The 16,445-nt window shown below is 30.4% G+C and overlaps 1 protein-coding gene and 1 long non-coding RNA gene across 4 annotated transcripts; both read right to left on the reverse strand.

Moving 5' to 3' along the window:
* Nucleotides 1-1,050: 1,050 nt before the first annotated feature.
* LOC107908826 (zinc finger protein GIS2) lies at nt 1,051-5,870 on the reverse strand. 3 transcript variants are annotated; one of them, XM_041089254.1, is made up of 5 exons: nt 5,711-5,869; nt 4,518-4,533; nt 3,232-3,438; nt 2,241-2,333; nt 1,051-1,836 (listed from the first exon to the last, which is right to left on the reverse strand). In XM_041089254.1, the coding sequence occupies exons 3-5, from the start codon at nt 3,354-3,356 to the stop codon at nt 1,260-1,262; spliced, it is 795 nt and encodes a 264-aa protein (XP_040945188.1). In that variant the 5' UTR covers nt 3,357-3,438; nt 4,518-4,533; nt 5,711-5,869; the 3' UTR covers nt 1,051-1,259. The 3 variants fall into 3 exon arrangements, with proteins under 3 accessions (XP_040945188.1, XP_040945186.1, XP_040945187.1); XM_041089252.1 differs by having other exon boundaries at nt 4,495-4,533; XM_041089253.1 differs by lacking the exon at nt 4,518-4,533 and having other exon boundaries at nt 5,711-5,870.
* Nucleotides 5,871-7,517: 1,647 nt separating this feature from the next.
* Nucleotides 7,518-9,450, reverse strand: LOC121214857 (uncharacterized). The gene is made up of 2 exons (XR_005910590.1): nt 8,666-9,450; nt 7,518-7,886 (listed from the first exon to the last, which is right to left on the reverse strand). It is a non-coding gene; the product is annotated as an uncharacterized lncRNA (long non-coding RNA).
* Between the last annotated feature and the right edge of the window lie 6,995 nt (nt 9,451-16,445).

Here is a 16,445-nt window from a genome sequence, read left to right on the forward strand (position 1 = left end):
ATCCACCATCTCAATAAGGTTATCCACTGAAATTTGGGCCTTAAATTGGCCCGTGATTGTTGGGGTGTGGGCTCCTTATCTCTTTTTTGGTAAAAAATATCATAGAAGCCACTATATTAAGAGTTAATTTGCATTTTGCCCCTTAACTAAAAAAATAGGCTAATTAGTCCTTGCACAGTAAATCAAAGAGCAGATTAACCTTTCTGTTGAAAACTTCATCTATTTTCTATTGTTAAAAATTGAAGTGGCTGCTACAATAACCAGACAGTAACACGTACCTCATGGTGAGTGGTGACATACAAAAACTAATTTTTAATATTAGAAATGGATAGAATTTCTAACAAGACTAGTTTGTTCTTTAATCTAATGTACAATGACTATTTTACCCTTTTTTTAGCATAGGAAGCAAATTGCAATCCAACTCCTACTACAAGGGCTTCCAAAATTTACAAATTCTATTAAATTGGTTTTGAATTAACAAATTTAACCCACAACATTTGTGTAAATGTGTAAAAATTAAGGTAAATTTTATTGATTTTTTTTAAATTAAGACCAAATTGACAAAACATGTAAACATCAATGGCTAAACTTGTTATTATATCAATCAAATTTATATACAATTGATGTAAAACATTAGCACCATAATAATTTTTCTTAATTATTCACTTTCAAACTTAAAAATAATTAAACGAGAGATTTTTTACCAATTTCTTTTCATCAGCAATTATCTCTAAAGAATTAATTTAGAATTAATTTTATCCCATTGTACGTAAACAGTATGTGACTTATGCCAATTAAGTCTTAGCTCATTTGGCATGAATATTTTTACCAATGTAAAATGACGTGAGTTCGAATATGCTGAAGCGCATTATACTCCTATTTATGAGTTAGAAATGAATTATAGATAGTTCTAAATATTGTATCAAAAAAGCCAAATATGATCAAATCCTATAAAATTGTTAAACAAATATAGAAATTGGTGTTTAGTTTAATTAAAAAAAAAAGAAAAAGAAAAAAGAAGCATAATTCTACAGAGTAAAAAAGTAGGTATAGGTAGTATAAAGTCCTTTTATTCCATACCCAATACTGAGATCCTAATGGAAAATAATAATATATGCTTCACATAGTCTTGGCAATTAGTACACTAAAGTCCAAATCAAAAGATCATATTATCATATAGGGTTCCAAATCTTCAATCACAAGCATGTTACTAATTAAAATATTTTTTGATACTGCCATAACCTGGCTGGCATCATCATCTAGTACCTCCGAGGAGGATAACGGTCCAAATACCTTCCTGATGGACACTCATATGCCATGTGTCCTCTTCCACCACAGTTGTGACAGATCATCAACGGTCCCATGCAATCCCGGCTTATATGACCGAATTGATGGCAGTTACGGCACACTACATCTCTATGATGATGATCTCGATAGCCACCGCCACGACTACCACTACCACCACCACCACCACCAAAACTGCCTCGCTCACCTATCATGTTGCCTTTAGGGCAATGCCTAGCCACATGTCCGGCTACGTTGCACAAGTTGCAAATTGGATCATTTGTACACTCCCGTGCCAAGTGACCTGGTCTCCTACAGTTGTTGCATGCCTTGTCATTTGTGCAGTCAGCTGCTATATGTCCAGACTTGTAGCAATTATTGCATAACCTAACGTCCCCGGGTGGCATTGGGGGTGCAGTGCACTCTCTTGCTCGGTGTCCAGCTTTCCCACAGGTGTGGCAGATTCCCTCATTTGGACAGTTGTTAGCCGTGTGTCCGGGTTCACGGCAATTCCAGCATAGAGACTTGGTTGTGCATTCAGAAGCAATATGCCTGCTCAAAGAAGTTCCAACACGGTTAAAGCGGCACCAAAATGTGCAAGACTCTGAAAATAGAAGCAACATATTTGGTCACCCAGTTCCATCACAAAGACGCTACAAGATTATTACTCATAAAATAAGTGAAAATTCTACCATGTGCTCGCCAAAAAAAGTGTACCAAAAATTCCAACTAAAACGTTAGGATCTTTTATAGTGGTATAGCATTAGAAATTTTGGTATTGCCGTTTTTTTTCTCAAGCGTAAAGCAGAATTTCCCGTAAAACAAGAGATAACAAAGAATTAACACACAGCATGTAAACATATTCCGAATTAAAACTACTTTATCTCCTTCAAGTATTTGTAACTCAAAAGATATAAGATTCGGCTTCAACTACAAGGAGAGATTTGGTTCCTTACCCGGGGAGATTACAATTGTGACAAATAGCCACATTAGGGCACTCTCTAGCATAGTGACCAGGTCGTTTGCAGTTCTTGCAGAGATTGCTTTGGCTGGAAAGGGAAGTGAAGCGACGTTAATATTCAAAAGATTTTTTGATCGCTATTCTTTAAGAGTGTGTTTGGATGGGATATATTTCATTTCAATAAAAGTTTTCAGAAGTCCAAAAAGAATTTGCCTGTTCAAGAACCTCGAACTTCTAATTGAATTTCATTTTTTTTCTTTTTTATCAAAAATTCCACATGATCTACTAATAAACATTATATTTTATAATTATTTATCATCTCATGAAACTCCCATAGATTAATTTTCTTTCTAAGAATGTTAATCTAAACAAAACGATTACAAATGCTACCATTTTGAATTGATTCAAATTGCTTTCATTTCAAATTTCTTCAAAATTCCCATCCAAACGTACTCAAGAAAATCCTGTTAGACATGAAAGAACAAATGTATATAGACAGAGAAAAGGAGAGTAAAAGAGAAATTTATGGGATATATCCATCCAAAAGCCAAGATATTACTGAACTTTTGACCACATTCCAGCAAAAAGGAATAAAACAGAAGTGATTCACTACAGCGCATTACAGCCACGTAGAAATAAACAATACCCCACCTATGAGCAGTAATTTTGTAGTAAACACTACAGCCAAAGAAATATAGGGCCAAGGAGTTCAAAAAATCTTCCCAATCATCATTTTGCTGAAGCATGAAACAATAATCATGTTATAGGTTCCTTTCAGTGTGAAATGAGGGCAGCTTACCCAGACCCAACATGACATAAAGCTCGGATGGAAAATGACATGCAGATACTTTTCTCTAAGGAGTTACCATAATATTATTTGAAGGAGAAGAGAGAACTTTCTAAGAACCATGTGCTTAAACAGTTTTCCGTCAGGTTACTTAACAGAAGAAAGCAAATTAACTAAAATGATTGAAAATTAAAAAAACCTGAAACCCCGACGAGACTCCCTTCTGTAAGGTGCATTACGGTAAGAAAAGCGGTCAGATCGGATCTTACGACCCATGGGGCTGCGGCTCCTGCTCCTGCTTCGGCTCCCGCTGTCTGAACTCATTTTCAAACTTTTGTTTATCAACACCTACCACCTCCGATCAGATAAAACACCACCTCAACCAACACACAATAAATGCTCCTCCCTGTCCACAGCACAACCATACACCAATCATCATCCGTGAGCCATATCAAACCTCTCACTATTCCCTCCAAAACATAAACACCAAATCCCAAGAGTAAAACACACAGAACAGTCAACAAGCAATCCATCTTATATCAATTACAAACCACAAAATTCAGCGCCAACTACAGAGTACTTGATGACCCCAACCACACTTCAACCAAATTCCTCATTAAAAGTCCAACCATCTCTAGCAAATAGTCATCATGCCAGCATACATCAGGCCCGGAAACTCATGAACAGACACATAAACGCCATTCACAGCCATCCATCCTTTCTAGACAGATAATGTTCCTTGGCCAGTAATCAAGAGATAATTAAAAGAGAAAGAAGCAACATTGTTAAACATTAAAAAAGGGAATGGCTGTTAGGATAGGAGCTTTTGCGTCCATAAGGAAAACTGTTGTGGTTCAAAAGAGAAAACAAGGAGAATGAAGAGAAACATGTAAGATGTCACAATGGGCATCAGAACCATGCTTCTAATAACTCTGACTTTCAAATTTAATTGTAGCAGTATAATTTAAAAGCAATGCAGCAATTAAGAATTTAAAAAGAGGGAACTATTAAACTATTAAATCCAATTGCCAAGCTTTCAAAGGATTCATGACTTTTCTTAGTCCTGTATGATACCAGGCGACAAACCATTAAACCCAATTCCAAGTTCAATAACCTACACTGAACTGCCTCCTCATTTCCCTCATTATCTGAAATTAGTTCTCACCTCCCTTTTCTTCCTAATAAAAGACCCCCAACCAGCAAGTGTCCTCTTTTCATTACAATATGAGAAGCTTAAACCCTTTTTCTTTTGTTTTTCAAGAATGCTGGAAGCAGTCATGGCACAACCATAAAACCAACCATTTTAAGTAAATTCAGTGCCTAACATCCTACATGTAGTCAGTTGCACTCAGTTAATACATAACAAACCACTGGCCTCTAATTCCCCCACATTCATCCCCATTAGCAAACAACACAATGCAGGCATATGTATCATCAACCGAGCAAAAAGATTCAAATATACTTCAAAAGTGATGTGATGCTCATAATTTCTCCATCAAACCTAAAAAACAGAGACAACAACAATTGATAAGCTAATTTAGCCAATAATTTGGCTCAAGAATGTAGGAGAAACTGAATTTGCTTTAGATATGCAATCATCAAACATGACCAAGAATTTCTAGTTCATAGCATGAGCAATAGCATGCAATTATCTAGATTCTAGAGGTTCATAGTTAAGACAAAGCTTAGCATCGAACAAAGTAAGCTTCCAAAAATTTAAGAACAAAATCAAAAGAGTAGTTCAAAACCAAGTAAATAACAAAGGCTGATTATAAAATGTATAATCACTTAATGGAAACTAATTAATATTTTACAACCTTGCCACAACCAGAAACTTTTAACCATAATATTAAACTGATATACACGAAATTAAAAAAAAAAAAACCCAACGCATCATAAACAAATAAACAACAAAGAAAACCACAAAGAATTTTCACAAGTACAACAAAAGCTTCTCTTTGATTTTCATGGACTTCACCAGTTTTCACATATCTGCTTGCAAAGTGTTTGTGAATTTGACAAATATAAACAAGATATCTACTCTCTCTGAAATTACTGAATTACTGGTTACTTTAACTAAATATATATATTGCACGGAATAATGTGCCATCTTTGGCTGCAAAAGAAAAGAGAAAGAAGCTTCATGAATGTAAATTTACCACACGAAAATGGAAATATGATTTTTAGTAAAAGAAGTATATGCTTTAAACTTTTTGAAGTTGGTCTTTGAAAAATCAGGATTTATAAATTACACCGCACCAATTTTATATGAAATCGCCATCAAAAACCCCATTGTCATAGTGGAAATCCTTATTTTTTAAATAATTACCATCAGAAAGCAAGGGATATTAAACCCAGAAAAACTTTCGTTAACTAAAAATAATAAAAACCCACAAGCGCAATTATACAATAATTCCAATGAAATCAACTTTAAAAGCAGTACATCCATATACACAATAAATAAATAAATAAATAAGCAACAATGGATAAAATAAAATAGCAATTTCAACAGAAACTACTGAAAAGTAAAAGATTCATACTAATGCAAAAATCTTACAATTTGATAAAAGAGTGTCGAACAAACTAAGAATTGGCAGATTAGATATATAAACCAAAACCCATTATAAGAACTGTACAGATCTAGGGGATTTGAAATTTGGGTCCGAATTAAAACTCACCCGATCTTGGATCCTACGTGATGACCCGAAAAACGCTTCACTCTTTTTTCAATGGATTAAGCTATCAGCAATTTCCAATTTTGTGAATAAATTGAAGAGAGAAAGAGAGTTTTGGTGTGCGGCGCAGATAGGGTTGGGAGGAAATGGGAGTAAAAAAAATAAAGGGTTAAACGTTACTATTTGGTTAATATAACAAGGGTAATAATGTAATTTAATAATTTAAAATAAATATAATTTAATAATATAAATTATTTCAAATATATGTTTAAAATGGAATGTTTGATTCATTGTTTAAATAGTAATTACCGTGCTTAAATCTTGCTCGAGCTCAACTCGATAATTATTAAATTAAATTTAAACTTTTTTGAATAGAAATCAAATAGTTTAGGAGTAAGTGTCTCATTTACTTCTCTTTTTCTTTATCGTAATTAGGATATCCATTGTCGATAGCGATAATTGATCTTCTCGTTGCGAGTACTCTTCGAAAAGCAAACAGTTAGTAATGAAATAGGCTTCATTCCCATGAGAGGGGATTGAATTCCTAACCACGTGGTTAAGAGATGAAGAGAACATCCATCACAACATGTGTGAAATCTTGTATATTTAAGGCATAATGATAAATTTAGCTCTTTATGTTTACTTTTTTTTTTGTCAATTTTGCTCTTATTGTTTTTTTAGCTAATTTTAACCCTGGATCTTTCAAAATGATTTACCATCAATTTTTCCAATTTAATCAAATTTTTTGTTATTTTAACAAGAATGTTGACACCAAAATTTATTTATTTAAACATGGTTGGTTGCATTCACGTGTACTTCATGCTATTTTTATTATTTTTAATTTATTTATTGACGTAGTATATAAAACAAATTGTGTCATGTTAGTATGAAATACGCGTGTATTGTCATATAAGTTGTCATGCCAGCATCATTAAAATTTTAATGTTATAATAAACATTTCCATTAAAAAATAATTTAAGTTTGTTTTTAAATGTTAATGGCCAAATTTAACTAAAAATAATAATAACAACCAAATTAATAAAATATGTAAACATTAAAATTAAATTTATCGTTATACCTATATATGAACTTGGCAACTACATCCATTTCGATCTAAAAACTTGAATTTTATCAATATTTTATGATGTAACCAGTGTTCTTGAAACATGACTAGATTGGTCAGTTAGATCAATTAGACCAAAAACCTATTGATATATTGGTCCAAATAAAGCGGTTAAACCAAATTAATTGGAAATTGCTCAAAACCAATAAATTTTGAAATTTGGGACAAAAACCAGTAGTTGAACGGGTTATTTTTTTATGAATTTTAATTATTTATTTAATTGTTATTGGTCTAGCAGCTGAACAGATGAAACCAATTGAATCGGTAACCAGTGGTCTAGTCGGTTCAACCACTAGTTTAGTTATTAAAACACTGTATACGACACTCTAAGACCATACCATTCTATCACCTAAAACATTATATAAAAATTTTAATTTCTATCGATGATGATTTATATTGTTTTAGGTTCATGAACCAAAATGAATTTAGTTATCAAATTCAAGTACCAAAATTGATCAAATAAAAGTTCATGTGTAACACCCCCTAACCCCAAACCGTCGTCGGAACAGGGTTACGAGGCATTACCGGACATATCAAACAATTTACAAATAATTCTAAATAAACAACCAACATATTAAAATACTTCATAAATTGTTATAATTTGTACTAATTGATTTCATTCATTTTTTTTTTTTTTAAAATTTCGGCAGCATTTCGACTTATTTTTACATTAAACCCCCTGCAAAATTTCAAACATAACTAACCCAATTTCAGTATTTCAACCAAGGCATTTATATACTTAATCCTACTTGACATATAGACATAACAACTTAAGTAAATAAAATCCTATTATCATTTCTAATTAACACATAAAACTAACTAAGCCATTTCAACTTGATACCAAAGCTAAAAAAAAACTTATACCATTTTCCTAATATAATCATCAAAACACATAATATCTTACTTTACAACAAAACTATATAACATGCCAAAATAACTATTATAAATCCTATGTACATGCCACTTTCTCTTAAAGGAAGAAAACATCACCAAAATCTTTATGTCGGAGTCGGGATTGTCCTGGATGCTGAACCGAGACACTAACCCCTTTTTAACCTGCGCACGGAAACAACCGTACGCTGAGTATTTTATACTCAGTGGTATTACTATAAATTAAACTATTTAATAATAATAAAATTTCAAATATTGACCATAGTCTTTAAAAAAAATCACTTTAAACTAAATATAAATATTCATATATCATTCCATAAATCTGAAATTTATATATTTAAATATTTACATACTAAATCAATTCATAATTTATATCATATTTTTTTTTCTCATATTTTTCAATAGTGTCAAATCAACTAATCCCATTTTCAAATTTCCATTTCAATTATTTACCCTATTAACAAGGCTCGGACTCTGACAGATACGCGGATTCCACCCAAACACACCAAAATATCCAACCTAAACACACCCGAAATAATTTAAATCCTCCATAACACACCAGTATATCATAACCTCCCAAACACACCAATAAGGCATTTAATGCCTCTTCGGATAAACCGAAGCATTTAATAACATAGTCATCTTCTCGGCCGAACTACAAATCTCCTCATCACATCACAAATCCTATGGCATGCCATTTGTATCCAATCTAGTCCGATAAGTTAATAGGGTATTATTTTACTTTTCCTATTTCGAATTCATTTCCACAACAATTTCAAATATTCAATCAATACAAAACATCTATTATTTCAATTCACATATAATTCAATATACACATATTCTTACTTAATTTCAAATGTTAATACTTACCTTCCTTTAAATGTCTCATGAATACAATTTCAATATAGCATTTATTAAATAGATTAAGTTATAGTAATACAAACCCGGAATACGCGTTTACTCCTCAACGATCTTTTCTTTTCCTTTAGATGCTGATGCCTCGTTTTCCTTGTTAGCTACGAAAATAATAATTATTTTCACTTTTAATTATAATCATTAAAATAATAATAATAATTATTATATTAACAATAATAATAAAATTTTTATTCAATTCCTACTTATTCCCAATTTAATTCTAACTAAGCTTACTTATTTTTCTAACTTAATTAACACTCTATTTCTATTCAAATTCCTTCTAAATCCAAATTTATCTACTAAATTTTCAGCATTTTTCACTAATTTCGAATTTTCCTCAATTTAATCCCTAAAATTCAAAACTTATAGTTTAGTTCACAATTTAATCCTTTTATCAACTCTAACTAGAAACTCTATCAAATAAACCCTCAATTCCATCATTTACTCAACATAAACCCTAATTTAAGGCTTTTTATAACTTAATCCCAATTATGTAAAACTTACAACTTAATTCACAAATCATTCTTTTTATCTATTCTAACTAAAAATTCTATCAACTAAACCCCTAATTTAACAACTTGTTCAAAATGAATCATGTTCAAAAACCTATGAACTTCCATAACCTCCACTTAACTTCAACAAAATTTTGTTTTAAAGCTTTTAAAATATCAAAATGAAGAGGAAAGGGCTAAATTTAGCTTACCAATTAACTTGAAGCTTTAAATCCTTAGTTTTCCCTTTTATTTTTCTTTCCCCTTTTCTTCCCCTGTTTTCGTCTCTTTCCCTGCTTCTTTTCTAGCTATTCTGTTTCTTTTCTTCTTTGTTTCTTTCTTTCTTTTACTTTATATCTTTTATTTTAACTAATAATATATTAAAAAAAATCTTTTACTTATTAATTAAGCACATATTTATTTTTATTACAAGTGTACCCATGTAATTATTACTATTACACATGTCTTCAATATTTACCATACATTTGTCATCTTTTTTTTTTTTAATATAATACAATATAATATAATATAATATAATATAATATAATATAAAGCATAAAAATCTAAGATTTTTATCACTTTACCGTCCCATTTCTTATTAATGGCTTAATTGCCATTTTAATCCTTTTTTTATTAATCTATAATTCAACTTTTACCCCTAGATCAATTTAGTCCTTTTTTTTTTCTTAATTTCTCTTAATTAAACTAAATTCACCCAATTAATACCTAATTAAACACACAACTAGTCTAATAAATATATCTAATAATTATTTTCGAACTCAATTTACTAAGATGGAGGCCCGATAATGTACTTTTTCGGTGCTTGTGAATTTTGGGTCATTACATCATGTACCAAGATGAATCTAATTATTAAGTTTAGGGACCAATAATTATATTATCTTTTCTTTTTAAATAATGATTAGTTTTCAACATGCTTTCTCGGCAGTAATTGAAACTTAACAATTGAAGTTTTTATTATATTATTCATATTATAATTTAACTTTTGAATTTGGTCAGCTTTGTTAGGTTTTATGTTTCTTTATTTTCCTTTTTAGTTTTTACAGTGAAAGTTGTTTCATTGCTTTAGCCTTTTTCTTGTCTTCGCATCTTAATTTATTTTCTTTTTAATGAAGGCAGCGGTTAAAATACTAAAAAAAGTCCCTTTTTTTTAAATTTATTGAAATGGGTCCGATATTTTATTATTTATCGGAATGGGCCATTTTCTCCTAAATCGCGTCCACATCAGTCGAAGTCAGGAGACATGTCAGCAAATCGCGTCCACGTCAACGCGCTTTGCTGACGTGGACACAAATAGCGCTTACGTGGGCTCTATTTGTGTCACGTCAGCAAAGCGCGCTGGACGCGATTTAGGGAAAAATGATCCATTCTGATAAATAATAAAATATCGAGCCCATTTCGATAAATTAAAAAAAAAAGTGATTTTTTTTGTATTTTGCCCGAAGGCAGCAGCCTTAATTAAAAATGGGATTGATGCACTATTAGGGATCTGAATTTATTAAATATTGGGTCTAAAATTTGTTGTCAATAATTTTGGTAATTCTTATTATATTTAGGTCTAATTTTTTTCTTCAAATTAATCCCTTTGGAAATTATTTACATATCAAAATTTTAATCTTTTTCTAAATTAGTCCCCGAATTTTACAGTTATTCTCAGAATCGATTAAATCATTGATTTTTTATCCAATCGATTAGATAATATTTAATTGCCCAAAAAACTAAGAATAAAAAAGTATTAACACTAATAAATAAACATATATTTAACTTTTATCTTTTTATATTGGGTTTTATTTATTTATGTTTTATTTATTTCTGGGTTTTGTTTTATATTATGTTTTACTGGATTGGATTAGATTTTATAAGCTTGGGTTGACCAATTAGGCAAGAGAAGTCAAAAAAAATGGTTCAACTGTTTTTTTTAGTGATTCAAACATGATTTGGTTCCTGATTCAAAGACTATTCCTAGCCATTGGCTTAAAATCTAATTTAATATCTTTGTCTAAATTAGTGCATTCACTGATTCTCCATTAAATTCATCGTCCAAATCCAACAACATTGTCTTTTTTCTTATGAAATTGATTATTTGAAAGAAAAAAAATTATATAAGAGATAATATAATATTTGACCTGAACTTGACAATTGAGTCTACTTTGATTTTTTTTTTCAAATTGATCCTTCAAATTGATAACTAGATCCATTTTGATCATTAAATTTGTATTCTATTAAGATTTGATGATGTGACAAGTGTTATTGTAACAGGAACAATGAATTAAGATCAATATAATAGTCCAAACAAAGGGGTTGAACCGATTGAGTCGAAAAATTGTTTGAAATTGGTAAAAATTGAAAACTAGAACAAAAATCGACAATTGAATTGATTTAATAAATTTTTTATTTTTTAAATTTGTAGATATTTACAAAATTTTAACTACTGTTGGTTTGACAGTCAAGCCGGTCGAACTAGTTAAATCGAGAATCGGTGGTTTGACCTGTTCAAACACGGGCTTGGTTATTAAAACACAGAATATGACACTCTAAAATTGTACCATACCATTATCTGAAAATTTGTATAAATTTTTATGCAATTATGTGATACAATCTCAAAGTGCCACATTTTCAAGCTTTTATATATTTCAAATTTAAGTACCAAAATGAACCTAATTGTCAAGTTCGAGTGCCAAATTGGATAAAAAATACAGGTACCAAAATGAACATAATTACCAATTTTAGGGCAAAAAATAATATTATGGCTTTATATAAATGGCACACTTTTTTCACTCACCTTTTACCACGCGGTTCATGCTCGAAATCATTACGATTGACTAAGAACCTACAATAGAAATTCAACAAAATTAATTTTAGGTTAAAATGTGCTCTAAGTCCCTATAATATTCATGCATTTAGAATTTAGTCTTTATACTTTAATTTTAATGAATTTAGCCTCTCTACTTTTTAGATTACAAAATTCAGATCCAATTGTTAACAGTAAAATTCTTTTGTTAATTTCTCTGGTATAACATTTTAAAATTTTAAAAAAAACCTCACTTTATGATGTTGTAATGAATTTGAATTTAACAGAAAAATTTTAAACTGTATTAATAATTGAACTTGCATTTATAACTTCGAACGATTAAAATACCAAATTCCTTGAAATAAAAAGTAGGAAGACTGAATTCCGAACTGACAAATAGAACAGGGACTTGAAACATATTTTAGCCTTAGTTTATTATGTAATTCCTTGCAAAGATTTGGTGTTTGTCTGAAATTTTCAATTCGAATTAAAATAAATTAAAAAGTAAAAAGAAACAATAATTGAGTCTTAATTTCAACGAGTATGACTAATTGCAACATTAATTTTGTTTCTTAATTTTGTTGAGGATAATCCAATAGCCAAATGCCAACAATCACTATCATGACAATATCTCAATACTAAAAAACCTTTAAATTGGTATTTGAGTCTTAATTCGATTGGTATGGGCATCATTGTCAATATAGGAGAATGTGGGTTCGAGTGCGCTAAAGCGCATTGTCCTTTAATTTATGGGTTGGGAAGGGGATATGTGTAGTTTTAGGCATTGTGTCGAAAAAAGGAGATATGATTAGAACCTATAATGAGATTGTTAAAAAAAATCTTTAAATTGTAAAATAAAAAACGCCATCGTGGCTAATTATTCGACCTAATTTTTTTATTCTAAACTCTTTCATAAGAATTGGAACAAGTAATCAATTGTTTCAATAACACTTAATTCAACGAGACTCGCTAATTATAATGGTTGCTCAAACATGGCGAACATGGATACTTTATACTAATGTCACGGGCCAAAGTGCAAAGCCCGTGACCATGCCGCAAGAAGCGCCCCATGGAGGTCTATCGATTAGATGGGGGACATTCAGCCCACAAGAACTGGCCCGATTCAAAGAGCTACTAAAGAAGCCTATCAGATTGAAGCCTGGTTGGCCCAATGAAGAAGACATGGCAACTTAGGCAATTTTGATAACTAATCTTAGAAGATAGAATAGAATCATATCTTGTAAGATTAGATTAGATTTGATATGGTAAATCTTGTAAATCCCTAAAATCAAGGGATATAGTGAATCTCATCCGTCGATATACATGTATCTTGACCGTCGGTTTTGGGGGAGCTCAACTATAAATATAGAGCCTCCCCTCATTTGTAAATCATCCATTGTAACTTGAATTCTTAAGAGTAATAGAATTCTTGAGCATTTACTCAAACACTTTGTGTGCTTTCTTTCTTTAGCTTTCTGTTGTTCTCTTGTGGCTTCTTTTGGCACAATCGCTTCCGCTATATAAATTGGTGCCTTGGAGGAGTTCTAAAAGAATCCTCTCTTTTGGGAGTAAGACTGACTTGGGCGAGTTTGGACGAACGGATCGCCTAAGGCCGCACGGATTGCGAGACGAAACGTCTAGCCCCGTGACACTTACACGTCATTATATCTAAATCTAATTATTTGGATAGCTTTTTGTTCTTGTGGAATTTAGTTATGTGTTTGAAATGTTATACAATAATTGAACTTGGGTGTAGTTATTTATAATTACATATGTACGACATGCAAGAGAGAGCTCAATTTTTTATTATGAGGGCTGAAATTAAATTATAAAAATTTGAAAGCTCCAAATATAATTTTATCATTTATTACTTTATAATGTCATCTGTTTTCAAGGGACCAAACAAGAAACTTTTCACTTTCAATGGGATAAAGTACAGTTTCACCATATGTTAACTTGTAACTCCATCGTTTATGAATGGACTAAATTGAAATTATTTCCTTTTTAGGGCCAAGGCCCTTGCCTGTTCCTTAAATTCACTTTTGAGAACATGTTTGGATAATTATTTTAATTAGTCAACCCCGCTGAATTAAGTGTAATTAAAACACTTCGATTACACGCTATATATTTTTTAATGGAGAGACTACGAAATTAGAGAATTACATGTGTAATTATACCATATAAAATGAAATAATAAATTTTCTGGGAACAAAATTGTTTTTGGCTTATTTATCTTTTATACCATTTTTCCTATTTATATCAAAATATATTATCCATAAAAATAAAAAAATTAAAAAACAAAATAAAAAATCCCACTAGCTCTTGCGTTTGACATTGGTATTTATCAAATAGATCCCCTTTTTTATTATTGAAATGATAAAAGAATAAAAAAAAAACATGAAAGAAATAATCCTAATTGGCTGCCATTTGACAACCAATTTGCAGCCTTACTTATCATAATTAAAATATAAATAATAAACCTCTAAATAACTATAATCACAATTAAAGGCGTTGATGAGTCGAGCTTGGATTTAAAAATTTTCAACCCAGCCTGCTTAGGCTTGTTTTACTGTTTAGAAATAAGAAAATTTAAATAGGTTAAACCGGTCATTTGGGTGAACTTGGAATTTGTGTGGAATCGGGCTTTGACCCGACCTAATTTGGCTCATTAACACCTTTATTCAAACCTAAACTTAAATAGAATAAAAATTTGATTTAGACTTTGAACATAGTTTACATGGAGTGAAACTCGAATATGAAAATTTAAAAGTATTAAGAGGCCAAATCCCACCCTTAAAAGAGTGTGATTTTGAATTTAATTTTTTTTATCATGATTGCCTATTAATAATAAAATGTATGATTTGTTTTAGTTTAAATATATTATTAAAAATTTAAATATCTTTTAAAATGTTCTGCTTAACATGAAAATTAAGTTTTTTAGAACTAAATTTGTGGCTAAACTGATCAAGTTACTGATTGTCGATATGACTATTTTACTTTATTTGAACAAATAAATTATTAAAATTTATAAAAAAAATAAAAAAAAGAAAACCGATTAAATTACGTATTCAATTAATTTTTTAATTTGTTTCAAGTTGTACCAATTTACGGGACAACCAATTCAACCCTTTTTCAAGACTATTAAATTTATTTATTTTTTCGTTATAATAAATGCATTTTTCAAATTTAACTTGTTATCCATTTATGAATCTCAACTTGATAATTCTTTTTTAAAGATTTTAAACTATTTTTTATCTAAAATAAATGATGGAATAAAAAAATCACAAAATTTATTAGAAATTCGGAATTCCTCGAGAGGAAAAAACAAAAGAAAAAAATAATTTATATTAATATTAATTTCAACAATCTAACGGTAATAAGATCCCGATCGAACGGTGTGATGAAAAGCTACCTGACAAATACATAATGACCACGTGCCTTCCCTTTCATGAACCCAACATTAAGAAAAGAGCAAGGGCAAAACCGTAATTGAATCACCCAAAAGGCCCAGTGCCAAGGTTATAAGGTCAAATTTTATGAAAGTTCCCTTCACTATGGTTTTTTTTTTATAAATTTAGTCTCTCTACTTTAATTTGATTTTTTTATTTTTCTATTTTTCGACATGTATTTTCAATATTGAGGCAAGCATTTTTTTTCCATGTTAACTCTATCAAATAATCAAATTTAAAATTTTTAAAAATATACAACGATATGATTTATACACACACATTATTATTATTTTTTGGTAGAAATTGACAGTATTAAGCGATTACATTAGATAAAACCATAATCAATAGTAAATAGACATGTTGCGATCTCTTCCCAACAAGTTCATGACTGAAGCCGGTGGGGATCTAAATAAACATATCAAATAGATACTTGTATCAACACATTTAGTCATGTGATCAGCAACATAATTAAGAGATATTGGGATATGTCGAATACGAATCTCCCATTTCCGACGCAGAACCTGATGTAACAGTCGCAGTTCCACTAAACTACTACTGGCTCCTGCACCAGACAAAAGTAATTCAACCAACAAAGCATTATCAGACTCAACTTCATATATATCATATATATATATTATCATTTTTTTAATATGGAAAAAATAACTGTTCACCGCTATAAATATATATCATATCATCATATATTTTTTTAAAAGACTAAATTAAGATATATATCATATTGTATACAAAAATCGATTTAAAAGAAAAACATTTAATGAAAATAAACATTTAAAGTAAAAAGATTAAGCCGATAAGTCCTGGATCATTTAGTAATTATGTTCGAGTCTTACCATATACAATTGTTATACATGGGTCATTAATACTATCATGTGTGGTTTTTATAGGTGGATTTTGTTCTGTTATATTCTAATTCATCAAGTGTTTGTGTTTTGTATTAGTTTGATTCTACTTTATAGTTGCTCGAGCATATAATTTGTTAAGAAGAGTTTATTCTTTCTAGAGAAGTTTTCAAAATGTCGTCTACTGGGCACTCAACTGATCC

This window comes from Gossypium hirsutum, chromosome D02 (genome assembly GCF_007990345.1).
Source record: "Gossypium hirsutum isolate 1008001.06 chromosome D02, Gossypium_hirsutum_v2.1, whole genome shotgun sequence".
Taxonomy (NCBI): Eukaryota; Viridiplantae; Streptophyta; class Magnoliopsida; order Malvales; family Malvaceae; genus Gossypium; species Gossypium hirsutum.